General features: G+C 50.5%; 1 protein-coding gene across 1 annotated transcript; it reads right to left on the reverse strand.

Annotated features, from left to right (window-relative positions):
- Nucleotides 1-3,209: 3,209 nt before the first annotated feature.
- On the reverse strand, nt 3,210-20,809 carry LOC144955113 (uncharacterized). Its single transcript, XM_078885449.1, has 7 exons — nt 19,680-20,809; nt 13,453-13,573; nt 10,609-10,796; nt 9,080-9,234; nt 7,166-7,337; nt 4,728-4,855; nt 3,210-3,959 (listed from the first exon to the last, which is right to left on the reverse strand). The coding sequence occupies exons 1-7, from the start codon at nt 19,801-19,803 to the stop codon at nt 3,210-3,212; spliced, it is 1,638 nt and encodes a 545-aa protein (XP_078741575.1). The 5' UTR covers nt 19,804-20,809.
- Between the last annotated feature and the right edge of the window lie 489 nt (nt 20,810-21,298).

The following is a 21,298-nucleotide window of genomic DNA, read 5'->3' on the forward strand; positions in this document are numbered from 1 at the left end:
TGCCACGTAACTGTTTGTCGGAAGCGACCTTGCTATCGCAAATGATTGCTCGCCGAAGTGGGCATCATCATCATCACCACCACCACGTGGAAATGTATAGCAGGAGCCAAATCGTCTAAACGCGTGACGTCGATTCTGAAATGTGGAGGGGAAAACCCGGAGTGACCCTGGAGAAAAATCCACGCGACCACGGGGAGAGAAAAAGAGACACGCAAACTCCAAATACACAGCAGCAGGCGTCGTCAGGGTCGGGATCGAACCCTCCAAGACCTCCTGCATACCAGGCGAGGTAGTTCACATGTCCTAGCCACCGTGATGATGATGATGAGAGACACGCAAACTCCAAATACACAGCAGCAGGCGTCGTCAGGGTCGGGATCGAACCGCCCAAGACCTCCTGCGTGCCAGGCGAGGTAGTTCACATGTCCCTAGCCACCGTGATGATGATGATGAGAGACACGCAAACTCCAAATACACAGCAGCAGGCGTCGTCAGGGTCGGGATCGAACCCTCAAGACCTCCTGCGTGCCAGGCGAGGTAGTTCACATGTCCCTAGCCACCGTGATGATGATGATGAGAGACACGCAAACTCCAAATACACAGCAGCAGGCGTCGTCAGGGTCGGGATCGAACCCTCAAGACCTCCTGCGTACCAGGCGAGGTAGTTCACATGTCCTAGCCACCGTGATGATGATGATGAGAGACACGCAAACTCCAAATACACAGCAGCAGGCGTCGTCAGGGTCGGGATCGAACCCTCAAGACCTCCTGCGTGCCAGGCGAGGTAGTTCACATGTCCCTAGCCACCGTGATGATGATGATGAGAGACACGCAAACTCCAAATACACAGCAGCAGGCGTCGTCAGGGTCGGGATCGAACCGCCCAAGACCTCCTGCGTACCAGGCGAGGTAGTCAACATCTCCTAGCTGAAGAGGAGGAGTGGAGGGACCGCTGTCCGCTGTTGCCGTTTACACCAACGGGAGGAACCCCCCCTCCCCTCTCCCTTACCGGGGTGCCGGGCAGCGCCGAATAGAACCAGGTGGGGGGGGGAGGCAAGCTGCCATCGGGGGCTCCCCTAGGCCGAACCAAAAAACAAAACGCCGTTCCCGTAAATATCCGCGGACGTTGCCGGGTGCAGGAAAGGAAGGAAAAGACAAAGCGAAGTGCTTTTGTAGCCCCCCCCCCCACGGACCCCCCCCCCCCCGCGGACCCCCCACCCCCCACGGACCCCCCCCCCCCGCGGACCCCCCCCCCACGGACCCCCCCCCCCCCGCGGACCCCCCCCCGGACACCCCTCCCCCCCTGACTGAGGACCCCCCCCCCCCCCCCGCGGATGAACAAAGACGCCCCACCCACTCACCACGCCCATGACGTCACCGTGAACCTCGGCCGTGTCGGTGGCCTTGGTCACGTGTGGCCGTGACGTCGCCATGCCTCCAACCCCCCTCCCTCAAACCCCCTCCCCCCCCACACTCTCGCTCCGCTTTCAATCATCCGCGTGGTGTCGTGTTCGATGTCTGTCTCTCTCTGTGTCTTTCTGTCTCTGTGTGTCTCTCTATATCTGTGTCTTTGTCTCTGTGTATCTGTGTGTCTCTCTGTGTCTTTCTGTCTCTGTGTGTCTCTGTATGTCTCTGTGCATCCATGTATCTCTCTCTGTATCTCTGTGTCTCTCTCTGTCTCTGTGTGTCTCTGTGTATCCCTGTCTTTCTGTCTCTGTGTCTCTCTCTCCCACGTGCTCCGTCTCTCAATGTAATTCCCGTACTGACGAGCAAACGACACCCCCCCCGCACCCCCTCACCCGCCACTCCCTCACACCAAACCATTCATACCTCAGGGTATGAACGCTTTGACGCGAGCTGTTCCACACCACGAGACTCGCACAGAATCGTATCCGCCAGAAAGCCCCAAGTAGCCCGCGCTTTATTTGTTACGAAATGCAAAACAAAGCCGCCGCCGCCTCCGCCGCGGCGAAGACGCTCAATAAATAAACAGATTTGTTGCCGACGGGGACGTCCCGGGATGATCGCTTCCCAGTTCTCACCGGCGTCAATAAAGTGTCACACTCCGACCCAATCTCCCCCCCCCAGTTCGTGGCAAGGGCTCAGAAACTTGACGGGCAGAGGTCGCAACCGGGTACCCGATACCCGTACCCTACCCGATACCCGGCTACCCGTACCCGGCCGGGTACGAGTAGCCGTTTGCGACCCTGGTGCGGCCTGGTACGGGTACGGGTAGGCCGTGAGTCACTGGTGAGTCACCGTTTGTCACTCATTTCCCAACGTCTTGTCTCTTCTCACAATTCAAGTTCCTAGAATCAACCCACCCGCGCCTGCAACATGGCTTCATCCCAGAGGTCGCAATCGGGTACCCGATACCCGTACCCTACCGGCCGGGTACGGGTAGGGTACGGGTAGGGTACGGGTACGGCCGGGTACGGGTACCCGTTTGCGACCCTGGTGCGGCCGGGTACGGGTAAGGAATCAAAACCCGTGCGACCTCTTGCTTGATGGGCGACTTGAGGAGCCTGCATAGAGGCGACCCGGCCACTTGCACAACTTGGGTCGTCGTGGCCCAGTGGCTCCTGCGTGGAAGAGGGGGCAGCGCGGCGTACAAGCACATGGTTGTACTGTGCCGCCGCGCGCTTCTATGCTCCCGGCGTCGACGCTTCCCTCGCAGCCTGGGACGCGAAGGGGCCGGCGTGGGCGAGGTGCGGTAAAACAACCGTAACTCCACACTTCTAGACTTGAAGCTTTCGTGACTGCAAGGATTCGTAGTCTTAGGTTTTTTTTTTTCTCGGTAAAGTCACGTAGGGATGCCTTTCGTCCAGCAGCGGATTGACCGTGGCTGCCGATGATTTTTGTCGACGATGACGACGACGACGACGACGACGACACTATCCATTGTTCCTCGTGTGACCCACTCACGTTGCTGGCAGTTGTTATCCGACTTTCAGGGGACGACGGCCAAACGAAGCCCTCCATAACCGTTTAGCAGGCCAGGCCTGCGTAGGGACAGCTGCGACTGGTGGGAGAGGCGGGGGGGGGGGGCAGGGGGGGGGTAAAGGGGGGGGGCGGGGGGGTGGCGGGAGGGGGGCCCCATTACTCGGCCGCAGCAGCAGAACAGCCGAGACGAGGTGGGGCGGCGCCAAAGCGAGCCCCCCTAAAAGTGCAAATCTCCCCCTACCCCCCCCCAACCACCACCCACCCCATCATCCTCGTCCAGTACAAATCGCAGGCGAGCAGTTTTCCCCGCCGCGCCCGCCGCCTTTCACGCCGCCTTTCACGCCGCCTTTCACGCGGGAGCGAAGAGCGACGAGATGTCGCTGAGCTGCAGCGCGACGGGCTGCCACTCGCCGCCCGCCGCCGCCGGCCTCCCCCAGCAGCCACCCGGCGTCGATGCCGCACTCGCCGGGCGCCGCCAGCCGGCTCATGAGCGAGACGCCGGGGCAGTCGTCGTCTTCGTCCGCGTCGCTCCCCCCGTAGAGGCGCTCGCTGCTGCCGCCGTTGCTGTTGTCGCCCCCCGCGACCTCCAACAGCGGCATGGCGACGCCCGAATAAGCGGCGTCCGCCAGCCGGTGCCCTTCGGTGTCCGTGACGAGTGCGGCGCCGGCGAGCGGGATCTCGTCCAACGACGGGGCCTGGCTCGCCGCCAGTCTCTCCTCGTCCTCTTCCTCCTCGTCCTGCCACCATCTCTCTCGCCCTGCCACCGCCGGCGGAGGAGGATTAGGTGGGCGACGCCGCTGCGCGGGGAACCCCTCGGAGGGCGAGCCGCGGCGGCCGCAGTCGTGGGCCACGGCGCAGATCGCGACGCGGTCGTAGCCGCTGCGGGGGCAGTCGACGACCGCCACGACGGAGATGGGGTGCGAGTCGGGCTCGTGGCAGGGCCGGGCCGCCGGGGGCCCGTGGTGGGATCCCGGCGTCGGGTGTTTGTCGCTGCCCTCGTCCGGCAGCAGGTCGGCCTGAGAAGGGAACGCAGACAAAGATCCCCGCCCCCACGCGTAGCCTTCAACGGAGCGTTGGGTCAAGTGCTGTTGGCGAGTAGCACCTGTGAAGGTCACCACGGCACACAACTGAACGTTAAGATTAGAGAAACGTATTGCAAGTATGTGTGGCCAAATTGCAGATGTGATCAGAGTAAAAAGATATTTTTTTTTTAATAAAAATATTTCATTCCCTCTATAAGTGTGTGTACGCTTCATTGCCCTTTTACCCTCTCACTTGCTTCATATATTCGGCAGCCCCAAATATTCTTCCTGGCCGGCAACCCCATTCCTTGTTTTCACTTTGTCTCCCGGCCCAAACGGGGACCCCCCATCCCTCCGCCCCCGCAAACGATGTCGGACGACAACATCACCCCCCCCGCCATCGTCGTCGTCGTCGTCACGTCGCGACATCTTAGCCGCCTCCAACAGCCCCAATTATTTTGTTGGTGCCAGCGCGTTTAATAATATTAAACTGCCGGGGCGCCGATTTGTTTAGTCCCAGTCCCAATGCTGTCAACCCATCACGGTTTTTTTTTACCCCCGATTCTTGTCCAGGGCAAATTGAGTTTTCGGCTACACGCGGCGTACAGCCGTTTCAATTCGGGCAAAACACATTTTTTTGTCTGTGTTTTTCCCTTGTGACGGTGATTTTACAGGTCTGTAATAAGGTAGAGGGCACCGCAGATTGTGCGGTTCCGTCACTGGCGACGACGACATCGGTGACGACAGTGCCGACGCTCTCACCAGCACGAAGGGCAGGCGGTCATTGGCGACGTGTAAGTACTGCATCGTGAAGTAGTAGCCAACGGCCGTCACCAGTATGATGAAGATCGACAGCAGCAGCAGCTGCACCAGCAGAAGCGTGTTCAGCTCTGCGCGGAGACACAAAACAGACGAGGATGTGACTGTCGCTCAACTGCGTAGCCCCTTAACGGACCGTTTGGGCAAGTGCTGTTAGTGGCGGGTGGCACCTGTGAAGGCCGGCACAAGTTAAGAGATTGCAAACCTGTCAACCACTTATCAGTGGCTACATTATTACAGACCAATGCAGACACTTTATTGGTCACCCCGTGCCTCTTATACATCTCAACGTTCATCCTACAGAGTCACCATCACAAGGGAGAAACACAGATAAATAGACACCACTACTACACTCACCACGACACTAATACACTCACCACTACTACACTCATCACTGGTACACTCACCACTACTACACTCACCACGACACTAATACATTCACCACTACTACACTCATCACTGGTACACTCACCACTACTACACTCACCACTGGTACACTCACCACTGGTACACTCACCACTACTACACTCATCACTAGTACACTCACCACGACACTAATACAATCACCACTACTACACTCACCACTAGTACACTCACCACTACACTCACCACTACACTCACCACTACACTCACCACTACACTCACCACTAGTACACTCATCACTAGTACACTCACCACTACTACACTCATCACTACTACACTCATCACTACTACACTCACCACTGGTACACTCACCACTACTACACTCATCACTAGTACACTCACCACGACACTAATACAATCACCACTACGACACTCGCCACTAGTACACTTACCACTACAAACCTGTCAACCCCTGATCAGTGCCCTCTACCTTATTACAGACCAACTCAGACCGAATTGGTCACCCCGTGTCACTTATAAATCTCAACGTTCATCCTACAAAGTCACCATCACAAGGAAGAAACACAAACACATGGACAAAATAAAAATGTGTGCCCGTATTGAAACGGCTGTACGCCGCAGGGACCTGAACACTCTATTTCCCTGGGCAAGAATACGGGGTAAACCGTGATGGGTTGACAGCTATGAGATTATATTCTTGGTTCTTTCGGTAAAGTCACGTAGAAGGGAAATAATAAAATAATACTAATAAAACAATAAAAATTCTCACGACGTTTCGACCGCAACATAATTTGTATTATTTTATTATTTCCCTTCTACGTGACTTTACCGAAAGAACCAAGAAGATGAATCCCTGCAGTCACGAAAGCTTTAAATCAAAAAATAATAAATGATGATTGCTTGTGTTGCAATCGAAACGCCGTGAGAATTTGATCATGTTTGATTTGTATTATTTTATTATTTCCCTTCTACGTGACTTTACCGAAAGAACCAAGAAGATGAATCCCTGCAGTCACGAAAGCTTTAAATCGAAAAATAATAAATGATGATTGCTTGTGTTGCAATCGAAACGCCGTGAGAATTTTATCATGTTTGATTTGTATTATTTTATTATTTCCCTTCTACGTGACTTTACCGAAAGAACCAAGAAGATGAATCCCTGCAGTCACGAAAGCTTTCAATCGAAAAATAATAAATGATGATTGCTTGTGTTGCAATCGAAACGCCGTGAGAATTTGATCATGTTTGATTTGTATTATTTTATTATTTCCCTTCTACGTGACTTTACCGAAAGAACCAAGAAGATGAATCCCTGCAGTCACGAAAGCTTTAAATCGAAAAATAATAAATGATGATTGCTTGTGTTGCAATCGAAACGCCGTGAGAATTTTATCATGTTTGATTTGTATTATTTTATTATTTCCCTTCTACGTGACTTTACCGAAAGAACCAAGAAGATGAATCCCTGCAGTCACGAAAGCTTTCAATCGAAAAATAATAAATGATGATTGCTTGTGTTGCAATCGAAACGCCGTGAGAATTTGATCATGTTTGATTTGTATTATTTTATTATTTCCCTTCTACGTGACTTTACCGAAAGAACCAAGAAGATGAATCCCTGCAGTCACGAAAGCTTTAAATCGAAAAATAATAAATGATGATTGCTTGTGTTGCAATCGAAACGCCGTGAGAATTTTATCATGTTTGATTTGTATTATTTTATTATTTCCCTTCTACGTGACTTTACCGAAAGAACCAAGAAGATGAATCCCTGCAGTCACGAAAGCTTTAAATCGAAAAATAATAAATGATGATTGCTTGTGTTGCAATCGAAACGCCGTGAGAATTTTATCATGTTTGATTTGTATTATTTTATTATTTCCCTTCTACGTGACTTTACCGAAAGAACCAAGAATATGAATCCCTGCAGTCACGAAAGCTTTCAATCGAAAGCTACGAGATTGTTTCAAGGACATCAGCGCGTCGCTCGTCCCCACCTTCCCGGCTGAACTGCACGCACTCCTCCGTGGATTTCTCCGTCTCCTTCTCCCACGACCCGATGGTGACCACCGCATGCACCCTCACGCACAGCCTCGGCTTGCTCAGCGTCCTGAATATGCTGCCGTTCACGGGGAACGTAAACTCGCTCCCTTGGAATTCCACTTCCTCCTGAAAGCGCAGAGAGCCAGAGAGCGAGTGTGAGAGAGAGAGCGCGAGAGAGGGAGAGCGAGCGAGAGAGAGAGAGAAAGAGAGCGAGCGAGAGAGAGAGAGCGAGCGAGAGAGCGAGAGAGAGAGCGAGCGAGAGAGAGAGAGCAAGCGAGAGAGCGAGAGAGCGAGCGAGAGAGAGAGAGCGAGCGAGAGAAAGAGAGAGCGAGCGAGAGAGCGAGCGAGAGAGAGCGAGCGAGAAAGAGCGAGCGAGAGGGAGCGAGCGAGAGAGAGAGAGAAAGAGAGAGCGAGCGAGAGAGAGCGAGTGAGAGAGCGAGCGAGCGAGAGGGAGCAAGCGAGAGAGAACGAGCGAGAGAAAGAGAGAGCGAGCGAGCGAGAGGGAGCGAGCGAGAGAGAGAGAGAAAGAGAGAGCGAGCGAGAGAGAGCGAGTGAGAGAGAGAGAGAAAGAGAGAGCGAGCGAGAGGGAGCGAGCGAGAGAGAGAGAGAAAGAGAGAGCGAGCGAGAGGGAGCGAGCGAGAGAGAGAGAGAAAGAGAGAGCGAGCGAGCGAGAGCGAGCGAGCGAGCGAGAGAGAGAAAGAGAGCGAGCGAGAGAGAGAGAGCAAGCGAGCGAGAGAGAGAGAGAGAGAGCAAGCGAGAGAGCGAGAGAGAGAGAGAAAGAGAGAGCGAGCGAGAGGGAGCGAGCGAGAGAGAGAGAGAAAGAGAGAGCGAGCGAGAGAGAGCGAGTGAGAGAGCGAGCGAGAGGGAGCAAGCGAGAGAGAACGAGCGAGAGAGAGAGAGAAAGAGAGAGCGAGCGAGAGAGAGCGAGTGAGAGAGCGAGCGAGAGGGAGCAAGCGAGAGAGAACGAGCGAGAGAAAGAGCGAGCGAGAGAGATTTTGACTTTTCAGACAACTTTATTCCTCCAGCTGCGATTGCGCTGGAGTCATTTCCAACATGCGAGCCCTCACGGCAGGAAAACAACACACCGGCACACGCGCCATACCGCGTCGTTACGAGCGCCACCCTCCACAGTCAACCCTTCAAGCGTGCTCTCCTCGGAGCCACGCATCGGCCAGTCCACGCGGCCTCGCCACCGCCAAGTGGCGGTGGTGATGGCGATGACGCCGTCAGCGCTACGGGGAGGGGGTCGGTTGTTTCTTAACCTTTCCCATCATCGCTTTCAGCCAGTAAATCTCCTGGCGGTTTGAACCCGTGCTTTGTGCGGGTCCTGGACCGCCAGCTCGCTTGCGTTGTGGTCGAAACGTCGTGAGAATTATTTTATTATGTTTTATTTTTATTATTGTATTATTTCCATTCTACGTGACTTTACCGAAAGAACCAAGAAGACTCGCAGACCAAGTTACTCGCAATCCAAGGTTTTACTCTATTCTCTTTTGGTGTGGACAGATGGAAGTAGGGCGGTTTGTCCATGCAGTGCATCGGTGTGGATCTCTACATATTGAGAGCGCAAAGGGGAACGCCTGGGCGAGTTCATTTTACAAGAGAGACAGAGGCGGGTGAGTATGTAGGCGCAGTCAAAATAAATATTCCGATTCTGGCCAATGATCAGGAAGATGATGATGATAACCATGACGAAAACGACGACGACGACGATGATAATCACTACGACGATAATCACGACGATGATGATAACCATGACGATGATAATCCCGACAACGATGATAATCACTACGACGACGATAACCATGACGATGACGACGACGACGATGATAATCACTACGACGACGATAACCATGACGACGACTCACGTTGTGGTTTTGCTCCCCGGCGGCGGTGATGACTGCTCTGTAAGTGTCAAGGACCACATTCTCCCCGTCCAGGTGACTCAACTCGGGAGGAGTGACGGCCAGCCGCAGACTGTCGCCCTCCTTGAACAGGGTCACGCGTGGGGCATCGAGCTCGACTGGTGGCAGGAGGGGAGGGGGGGGGGGAGGGATGGGGGGGAGGAGGGATGGGGGGGAGGAGAGGGATGGGGGGGGAGAGGGATGGAAGGGGAGGGATGGGGGGGAGGAGAGGGATGGGAGGGGAGAGGGATGGAAGGGGAGGGATGGGGGGGAGGGATGAGGGGGGAGGAGAGGGATGGGAGGGAAGAGGGATGGGGGGGGGAGGAGAGGGATGGGGGGGAGGAGAGGGATGGGAGGGATGGGGCGGGAGAAGGGGGATGGGAGGGGAGGGATGAGGGGGGAGGAGAGGGATGGGAGGGGAGAGGGATGGGGGGGGAGGAGAGGGATGGGAGGGATGGGGGGGGAGGAGAGGGATGGGGCGGGAGGAGGGGGATGGGAGGGGGATGGGGGGGGAGGAGGGGGATGGGAGGGATGGGGGGGGAGGAGGGGGATGGGAGGGGAGAGGGATGGGGGGGGAGGAGAGGGATGGGGGGGGGAGGAGAGGGATGGGGCGGGAGGAGAGTGATGGGATGAATGGGGGGGGGAGGAGGGGGATGGGAGGGAAGAGGGATGGAAGGGGAGGAGAAGAGGTAGTCAACATCTCCTAGCCACCTTGATGATGATGATGAGAGAGAGATGCAAACTCCAAATATACAGCAGCAGGCGTCAGCATCGGGATACGAACCCACGACCTCCTTTATACCAGGCGAGGTAGTTAACATCTCCTAGCCACCTTGAAGATGATGGCGAGAGAGAGAGACACGCAAACTCAAAATATACAGCAGCAGGTGTCAGGGTCGAGATCGAACCCACGACCTCCTTTATACCAGGCGAGGTAGTTCACATCTCCTAGCTACTATGGCGCCCATGATCGAAAGGAAAGAAAAAAAGAGGGAGGGAGGGAGGGGAGGACCGATGGGAGAGATGATGAAAAACGCGGTCCAATACTGAGCCGAACGAAGCGTGAATAACCGGCGCGTTAATCCGTATCGAGGGGCGCCATTACGTACGGCCGGATCGCCTCAAGACGCAGGCCTGCCCCCAAAGCCTTATCCATGGCGCATCGGGACTCTACGCGTCTGGATCGTCACGTCGCCGCGAGGTTTAACTCATCTTCTTGGTTCTTTCGGTAAAGTCACGTAGAAGGGAAGTAATAAAATAATAAAAATAAAACATAATATTATTATTATTTATTACTTCCCTTCTACGTGACGACTTTACCGAAAGAACCAAGAAGATGAATCCCTGCAGTCACGAAAGCTTTAAATCGAAAGATAATTATTTTATTATGTTTTTTTATTATTTTATTACTTCCCTTCTACGTGACTTTACCGAAAGAACCACGAAGATGAATCCCTGCAGTCACGAAAGCTTCAAGTCGAGGTTTAACTCACCGACGTTCCTAGGCAGGCAACGTATTTGCACCCACGCGGAAGAGCTGTCGATCTGCGTTGACGTGGTGCGCACATCAACGATGATCTTGTCCATCAGCATGTCCTGGGAGATGGACAGCTCGCAGCTTGTTGCAGCGCCGACGTTACCAGGACTGCAGTCCTCCGTGTTACAACTGTTGGAGCCGTAGCTGTGGGCGGTAACGCAAAACGGCAGTTTCAGTGTAGTGTATAGTAGTGTATAGTGTAGTGTATAGTAGTGTATAGTGTAGTGTATAGTAGTGTATAGTAGTGTATAGTGTAGTGTATAGTAGTGTATAGTAGTGTATAGTGTAGTGTATAGTGTAGTGTATAGTAGTGTATAGTAGTGTATAGTAGTGTATAGTAGTGTATAGTAGTGTATAGTGTAGTGTATAGTAGTGTATAGTAGTGTATAGTGTAGTGTATAGTAGTGTATAGTAGTGTATAGTGTAGTGTATAGTAGTGTATAGTAGTGTATAGTGTAGTGTATAGTAGTGTATAGTAGTGTATAGTGTAGTGTATAGTAGTGTATAGTGTAGTGTATAGTAGTGTATAGTAGTGTATAGTGTAGTGTATAGTGTAGTGTATAGTAGTGTAGTGTATAGTGTAGTGTATAGTAGTGTAGTGTATAGTGTAGTGTATAGTAGTGTAGTGTATAGTAGTGTAGTGTATAGTGTAGTGTATAGTAGTGTATAGTAGTGTATAGTGTAGTGTATAGTAGTGTAGTGTATAGTAGTGTAGTGTATAGTGTAGTGTATAGTAGTGTATAGTAGTGTAGTGTATGGTAGTGTAGTGTATAGTGTAGTGTATAGTAGTGTATAGTAGTGTATAGTAGTGTATAGTGTAGTGTAGAGTGTAGTGTATAGTAGTGTAGTGTATAGTGTAGTGTATAGTAGTGTAGTGTATAGTATAGTGTATAGTGTAGTATATAGTGTAGTGTATAGTGTAGTGTATAGTAGTGTAGTGTATAGTGTAGTGTATAGTAGTGTATAGTAGTGTATAGTAGTGTAGTGTAGAGTATAGTGCAGTGTATAGTAGTGCAGTGTATAGTGTAGTGTATAGTAGTGTAGTGTATAGTATAGTGTATAGTGTAGTGTATAGTATAGTAGTGTATAGTAGTGTAGTGTAGAGTATAGTGTAGTGTATAGTTGTGTAGTGTATCGTAGTGTAGTGTATAGTGTAGTGTATAGTAGTGTAGTTTATAGTGTAGTGTATAGTGTAGTGTATAGTATAGTAGTGTATAGTAGTGTAGTGTAGAGTATAGTGTAGTGTATAGTAGTGTAGTGTATAGTGTAGTGTATAGTAATGTAGTGTATAGTAGTGTAGTGTATAGTAGTGTATAGTAGTGTAGTGTATAGTAATGGTGTATAGTAGTGTAGTAGTGTAGTGTATAGTGTCGTGTATAGTATAGTAGTGTATAGTAGTGTAGTGTATAGTAGTGTAGTGTAGAGTATAGTGTAGTGTAGTGTATAGTAGTGTAGTGTATTGTAGTGTAGTGTATAGTAGAGTAGTGCCTCCATAGAGCCCAATGTGTTTGTTTACCGACCATTTCCCTGTTAACAACGGGCTTTTGTAGGCACAGTAAATATTAATTAATGCACCGATTAACCACGTTTCTTTTAATATTGTGTGTTTCTAATGCCGTTAGCATCTTTACGTATTCATATCTATTGTTTAAATATTTTTAAAGTACGTTTTCCGGGTGAAAAAGGGATAACTTTCGATGCTAGCGGAGCGAATTAAGCCTTTGACGTGCATTCGTCATTTCGGCAATTTGGTCATTCGGAATTGGGGCGCTGTCGGCGTAGAAACGGTGCATGAGCAATTCGCCACGAGCCGAATTCGCCGTACCGGATGGGTCCGATTTGGGCACGCACGGGGAAGGACGGCGCACGTCACGACCAAAACAATGGGCTCGGTCTTGCGGCGGTGCGCGTGGTTTTGGACTTTACCCTACGTGCGCACCGTGTGCAAGCCAACCCTCTGGGAAGTGTCGTCTACGCCGACATCAAGTGGTCGTAGAAGAGGGGCTTAAGTCGGCGGGACAAATCCAAAGCGTTGGATGGAACTGATGCGGGCTGGGTGTGTCTGTGTGTGTGTCAATGCGTATGGTGGTGTAGCGGTTAGCGCTATGAACCTGGCGACCCGGGTTCGATTCCCGCTCACGGACAACACCAGTGACGATTATCCGAACCGGTCCTGGGCCTCCCCGAGGTTGACTCAGCCTCAAATGAGTACCTGGTGCGGTGTGTAAACATCGCCACTGGGGAGACAAAGGCGGTCGGGCGTGGCGCTGGCCACTCACCTCCTCGTGTGCCGTTCCGGCCTTCATAGGTGCTCGCTAACAGCACTTGCCCCTACAGTCTGTTAAGGCTACACGGGGGATCTTTGTCTTTGTGTTTTGGTGTGTGAAAAGTTTGGAAAATATTTTTTTTTAAATTGGGGCAGGAGGCACTGGGGGATTACCACTTATTGTACATAATTCAGGAATATTGGATAATTCGACAAAAGCCAGATGAACCAAAATGTGTCGATTTAACAAGGGTTGACCGTATCTGCCATCCATGCCAGCAGAATTGTCTCTCCCCACTACGGGAGGGCAAATTGATGACCCTCTTCCACTCCCCGCCAAGACGTCTTTGCGAGAGGTGGTAGCACCCGCACTCGTTTTCTCCCCACCGCACGCGTTTGCGTACGCGCGGCAAACCCTGACCGGTGACAGAATTTGCTCTCTCGCCATTCATCGGGTAAAACCGGCAGCGCGGAACAGCCCCGAAGCCGAACAGCCCTCGTCTTTGGCGAGGCGCCATGGAGGAGGAATCTTACTGTTGCCACCGCGCCTCGTATGTGCAGTTCTCGCAGTCGGCAGGAGCTTGCCACTTGAGCTTGAAGAAGAAGTTCCGTCCAGTCAAGGTCACGTTTTGTGGCGTTGGCAAGGGCTTCATTTCTGCGATGACACAAAACGTATCCATCTTCTTGGTTCTTTCGGTAAAGTCACGTAGAAGGGAAGTAATAAAATAACCAGGTCTGTCTCCCCGACAGACCTGGTCTTCACCTGAGGACGGCTGCTTGCGTTGTGGCTGAAACGTCGTGAGAATTATTTTATTGTTTTATTTTTATTATTTTATTACTTCCCTTCTACGTGACTTTACCGAAAGAACCAATAAGATGAATCTCTGCAGTCACGAAAGCTTTCAATCGAAACAAAACGTATCGCCAAAAAAATTCAAGGTCTCCTCCGAGTAGCATGCGCAGAAACACACACAGGCCTGTTGGGGCAAGTCCTGTAATTATATAAACTTCCAAAACAATATTTTTTTATTCTACCAGGCAAGGCCCACTGGGCTATCGTGTGGAAATGCATGTTGATTCTAAATGCGGAGTAGGGAAAAAACAGTGGACCCCGGACAAAAAAATCCACGCGACCACAGGGAGAACACGCAAACTACAAATATACAGCAGGCATCGGTGTCGGGATCGAACCCACGACCACAAGGCGAGGTAGTTAACATCTCGTCACCACGACGCCTGATGAGGAACCACAGACACGAGCAGCATCAGCAGCATCAGCAGCAGCATCAACATCAGCAGCAGCAGCATCAGCATCAGCAGCATCAGCTGCAGCATCAGCATCAGCAGCATCAGCATCAGCAGCATCAGCAGCATCAGCAGCAGCAGCATCAGCAGCATCAGCATCAGCAGCATCAGCATCAGCAGCATCAGCAGCAGCAGCAGCATCAGCTGCAGCATCAGCAGCATCAGCAGCATCAGCAGCAGCAGCATCAGCATCAGCAGCATCAGCAGCATCAGCAGCAGCATCAGCAGCATCAGCATCAGCAGCATCAGCAGCATCAGCATCAGCAGCATCAGCATCAGCAGCATCAGCAGCATCAGCATCAGCAGCAGCATCAGCATCAGCAGCATCAGCAGCAGCAGCAGCATCAGCAGCATCAGCATCAGCAGCATCAGCAGCATCAGCAGCAGCAGCATCAGCAGCATCAGCATCAGCAGCATCAGCAGCAGCAGCATCAGCATCAGCAGCATCAGCAGCATCAGCATCATCATCAGCAGCAGCAGCTGCGTGGTCAGCTGGTGCTGCATTTTCCCCCAAGTTCTGCGGTCCTCTATGTACTCGGTGTGGTGAGTAAGTGGTTGAGTCAGTGAGTCGAGTTGGTGCGTGTGTTGTTGCTGGCTGAACACAGTGGCGATGATGATGGGCGAGACAGAAAGAGTCAGACCCTGGGCGGTTAGGGAGGAATCAATGAGTAAAAAAAAAGTTTTTTAAATTTCGGAAAAATATTTCACCTGGAAAATCCCACGTGATGTGTAATCGGTCCATGAAAAACAATTTCTTACTTTAAATAGAGTTCTGCAAAATTATGTTGAGCCAAATTTGGCTTTTTTATCGATAACGTTGGCCAACCAACCCACACACGCGCACACGCACTCACACACACGTCCACAAGTACCGGAAGAAGGGTGTGAGTGGGTTGTAGCTGCGGCAGCAGGCAGAGAGACCCACTCGGAGAGGTTTAACAAGAAACCGAAGCGAAACCTCAACACACAATTCATGAGTCACCGTTTGGAACAGAAACAAGGGAAGTCGTCCCTGCCTTCCCCTCCCCTCCCCCCTAAAGCCACCACAAAACATTCGCGTGGTCACATCGAGTCCGCACGAAAAGGGGGGTTGAACATTTTCTGAGAATAAATAAAAATAAACATTTAAAAATATATTACGCGCGCGTGTGTGTGTGTGCCTGAAATGAGTACCTGGTGCGGTGTGTAAACATCGCCACTAGGTCGACTCAGCCTTAAATGAGTACCTGGTGCGGTGTGTAAACATCGCCACTGGGGAGACAAAGGCGGTCGGGCGTGGTGCTGGCCACCCACCCCCTCGTGTGCTGTGCCAGCCTTCATAGGTGCTCGCTAACAGCACTTGCCCCTACAGCCTGTTAAGGCTATACGGGGGATCTTTGTCTTTATCTTTGTGTGTTCTGGACGCGGGTTTTTTTTTATTATTTCCCACGCGAACCCCCCACCACCCTCCACACGTAGTTACAGCGTTTCCGCGATTGTAAACGGGCGGAAACGTAAAACGTCCACCCAAATGTCCGTCCGTGAAGACCGAACGTTGGGTTCAACGCAGCCCTAAGCACGGCCAATAGATGCGTCCGTGCAAAAGCCTCCGATGTACCGGCCCGTACGAGCCGGGTTGGAGTGTTAACTTGGGCTCGCGCGCGCCGGTGAGTTTAAACGACACGCGGGCACGCGGGCACGTGGCACCGTGACCTGTTTAGGGGTCAATCCCGATTCGTATTCTTTGGGTCAATCTGGATTTGAAGCTTTCGTGAGGAGGGTGGGGAGGGGCTGGGTGGGGCTGGGTGGGGAGGGGAGGGTGGGGAGGGGCTGGGTGGGGAGGGCAGGGTGGAGAGGGGCTGGGTGGGGAGGGTGGGGCAGGGTGGGGAGGGGCTGGGTGGGGAGGGGCTGGGTCGGGAGGGGCTGGGTGGGGAGGGTGGGGACGGGCTGGGTGGGGAGGGTGGGAACGGGCTGGGTGGGGAGGGTGGGGCTGGGTTGGGGTGGGAGGGGTGGGGAGGGGCTAGGTGGGGAGGATGGGGCTGGGTGGGGGTGGGAGGGGCTGGGTGGGGAGGGGCTGGTCACCCCGTGGTGCCCTTATAAAACTCAACGTTTCACCTACTCACGCCGGCTTGTGCTCGCCCTCACAGTCGGGCATATTTGCGGAATACACCACGCCGCCGTTGACCCTGGCCATTGACCGAGCAACCCAACGTTCCTACCAGCTCCCTCCGCAGGACAATGTGTTAACTATGCATAGCACACAGCATCCAACCCCGCCTCGCCATCCCATCCATCCACCCAGCATCGTGAACGTGATAAGAGAACTTCGTGAAAAGTCCGGGACATCCGGTCTAACAAAGTAAATATCAATCTTGATTTGAAGCTTTCGTGACTGCAGGAATTCATGCTCTTTGGTCACGTAGGTAGAAATAAAATAAAATAATTTTTAGAAATAAAATATTTTTTATTTTCTTCCTACGTGACTTTACCGAAAAAAACCAAAAAGAGTATAAAGAATATTAAACCGTTCTATCTCGGACTACTTAGCGGCAGTGGTAAAGCTTTCGCGACCAATATCCATAATATACACTACACTATACACTACACTACTATATGCTACACTATACACTACACTATACACTACACTACTATACACTACACTATACACTACACTACTATACACTACACTACTATACACTATACTCTACACTATACACTACACTACTATACACTACTATACTATACACTACTATACACTACACTACTATACACTACTATACACTATACTCTACACTATACACTACACTACTAACCACTAAAATACACTGCGCTACTATACACTACTATACACTACACTATACACTACTATACACTACACTACTATACACTACACTATACACTACTATACACTACAAAACTATACACTACACTACTATACACTATACTCTACACTACACTACTATACACTACTATACTATACACTACTATACACTACACTACTATACACTATACACTACTATACACTATACTCTACACTAAACAATACACTACTATACACTATACACTACTATACACTATACTCTACACTAAACGCTACACTACTATACACTACTATACTATACACTACTATACACTACACTACTATACACTACACTACTATACACTACACTCTACACTAAACAATACACTACTATACACTATACACTACTATACACTATACTCTACACTAAACGCTACACTACTATACACTACTATACTATACACTACACTACTATACACTATACTCTACACTAAACAATACACTACTATACACTACTATACTATACACTACTATACACTACACTACTATATACTATACACTACTATACACTATACTCTACACTATACACTACACTACTATACACTAAAATACACTGCGCTACTATACACTACTATACACTACACTATACACTACTATACACAACACTATACACTACACTATACACTACTATACACTACAAAACTATACACTACACTACTATACAATACACTACACTACTATACTCTACACTACACTACTATACACTACACTATACACTACACTACTATACACTACAATACACTACTATACTATACAATACACTACTATACTATACAATACACTAAAATACAATACACTATGATACACTACTATACTCTACACTATACACTACACTACTATACACTCCACTACTATACACTACACTATACACTATACTATACAATACTATACACTACTACACTATACACTACTATACACTCCACTACTATATACTTCACTATACACTACACTATACACTCCACTACTATACACTACACTACTATATACTACACTATACACTACACTATACACTACACTACTATACACTACACTACTATACACTACACTATACACTACACTATACTACACTATACACTACACTATACACTCCACTACTATATACTACACTATACACTACACTATACACTACACTACTATACACTACACTATACACTACACTATACTACACTATACACTACACTATACACTACAATATACACTGCACTACTATACACTACACTATACACTACACTATACACTATTATACTATACACTAAAATACACTACACTACGAAACACTACTATACACTACACTATACACTACTATACACTCCACTACTATATACTACACTATACACTACACTACTATACACTACACTACTATACACTACACTATACACTACACTATACACTACACTACTATACACTACACTATACACTACACTATACACTACACTATACACTACACTACTATACACTACACTATACACTACACTATACACTACACTACTATACACTCAAACTACTATATACTACACTATACACTACACTACTATACACTACACTACTATACACTACACTATACACTACACTACTATACACTACACTACTATACACTACACTATACACTACACTATACTCTACACTACGATACGTAAATTTGTGTCGTTAAACCCTCCACCACCCGACGCAGCCAATCAACAAAAGGTGCAGCATTCAAGCGGCTGTGTGTGTTGCGGAGTAAAACAGGTGAGCGAAGAGGTGAGTGAAGAGGTGAGCGAAGAGGTGAGTGAAGAGGTGAGCGAAGAGGTGAGCGAAGAGGTGAGCGAAGAGGTGAGCGAAGAGGTGAGTGAAGATATCCTTAGGTTTTTTCGGTAAAGTCACGTAGGTAAAAAATTCAAATTAATAAAAGTAAAATAAAAAGAAAATAAAATCACGACGTTCCGGAGGCAACACAAGCCTCCGTCTTCAGGTGGAACAGTCACAGCACGATAGCTGTATAAAGTGAGAGAAATTACAAGAACACAGTATTTGTATATATACTGGTTGAGGGTGGGAGGAGCCAAGGTAGGCACCTGGATATTATTTTTAAATCCTTTATATTAAGTTCACTTGCTTGCTTGCGCGCTTACGACCGTGCAAATCTTTCGGTCGTTTTTTAACCCACTTCCCGTGATCCAATCGAGCTGACATTTTGCACACAGACTCGTTGTGCGTGACAATTTCTTTTCGTGAAAATTTCCCCCCAAAATTTTACACTTTTTAGGTAAAAAAAAATTATATTTAATTACCAATTGCTTAATGGTGGCAGGCAATCATCTGACCCATAGGTGGCAGCCATCTCCAGCCAGAGGACGAGAGGACTCTAGCCGCCCGTTTCAAAGACCAATGTGGGCTGGGTTGTGGCCCATTGAACACGCACATAAAGGATTTATAGTGAAAAACTTTGTTTTTACGGGTTAATTTTTTGTGAGGTTCGGTGCGGCTGAAGCACGCTGCTAGGAATGAGCCTTTGTGAGTGAACAGGTGAGTGAACAGGTGAGTGAACAGGTGAGTGAACAGGTGAGTGAACAGGTGAGTGAACAGGTGAGTGAACAGGTGAGTGAACAGGTGAGTGAACAGGTGCTGAGATTCTCACCTCGAACGTTGGTGGACGAGGTGATGTTGCAGGCGTTGGTGGAGGTGGTGGAGGTTGTGCAGGAGATGGAGGAGGAGGAGGAGGTGGTGGACAAGAGGATGAGAAGCCGGAGCGGGAGATTCATGGGTGAGGTGACGGCCGTGAAGGCAATGAAGCCCTCGGCCAACTCACTCACTCACTCACGTACGGTGCGAAAGAAGTCCAGCATACACACTGCCCATAGACTCAAAACTGCCCATAGACTCAACACTACCCATAGACTCAGCACTGCCCCATAGACTCAAAATTGCCCATAGACTCAACACTGCCCATAGACTCAACACTAACCCATAGACTCAACACTGCACCATAGACTCAACACTGCACCATAGACTAAACACTGCCCCATAGACTCAACACTGCCCATATACTCAACACTGCACCATAGACTCAACACTGCACCATAGACTCAACACTGCCCCGTAGACTCAACACTGCCCATAGACTCAACACTGCCCCATAGACTCAACACTGCCCCATAGACTCAACACTGCCCATATACTCAACACTGCACCATAGACTCAACACTGCCCCATAGACTCAACACTCCACCATAGACTTAACACTGCCCATAGAATCAACACTACTCATAGACTCAACACTGCCCCATAGACTCAACACTGCCCCATAGACTCAACACTCCACCATAGACTTAACACTACCCATAGAATCAACACTGCCCATAGACTCAACACTACCCATAGAATCAACACTGCCCATAGACTCAACACTGCACCTCCGATTACCACGTTTGGCTACGTACGGTGCGAAAGAAGTTCAGCGTATAGCACACACACATAGCACACACACAGAACACACACACCACACACACACAGCACACACACACCACACACACAGCACACACACACCACACACACACAGAACACACACACACCACACACACACAGAACACACACACACCACACACACACAGCACTCACACACACCACACACACAGAACACACACACACACAGAACACACACAGAGCACAGCACACACAGCACACACACAGCACACACACACCGCTCACCAACCCTTACAACACTCACCACACTCACCACGATCACCACGCTCACCACACTCACTCACCACACTCAACAACACGGCCGGGCGAGCGCGAGGGAGTGCCGGGTGACGTCACCCGAGTTCTCGACAGTGACGCGTGGGGGCGCGGGGGTGGGGGCGAGGGGGCGCGGGGGTGGGGGCGAGGGGGCGCGGGGGCGGGGGGGCGAGGGGGCGGGGGGGGCGGGGGGCGTGGGGGCGTGGGGGGCGAGGGGGCGGGGGGGCGGGGGCGGGGGGCGAGGGGGCGGGGGGGCGGGGGGGGCGGGGGGCGGGGGGCGTGGGGGCGTGGGGGGCGAGGGGGCGGGGGGGGCGGGGGGCGTGGGGGCGTGGGGGGCGGGGGCGTGGGGGGTGTGGGGGGCGGGGGGTCTCAGTGACGCGGGGATTTCCCCCCTCGCCACCCCCCACGTGTCTCTGGTGGTGAGATGCCGGTGGAGACACGCAAAGACATACAGAGACACAGAGAGACACAGAGAGACACGCACAGACATAGAGATACACAGAGACACACAGAGACACA

The sequence above is a fragment of the Lampetra fluviatilis genome, unplaced genomic scaffold (genome assembly GCF_964198595.1).
Source record: "Lampetra fluviatilis unplaced genomic scaffold, kcLamFluv1.1 SCAFFOLD_889, whole genome shotgun sequence".
Taxonomy (NCBI): Eukaryota; Metazoa; Chordata; class Hyperoartia; order Petromyzontiformes; family Petromyzontidae; genus Lampetra; species Lampetra fluviatilis.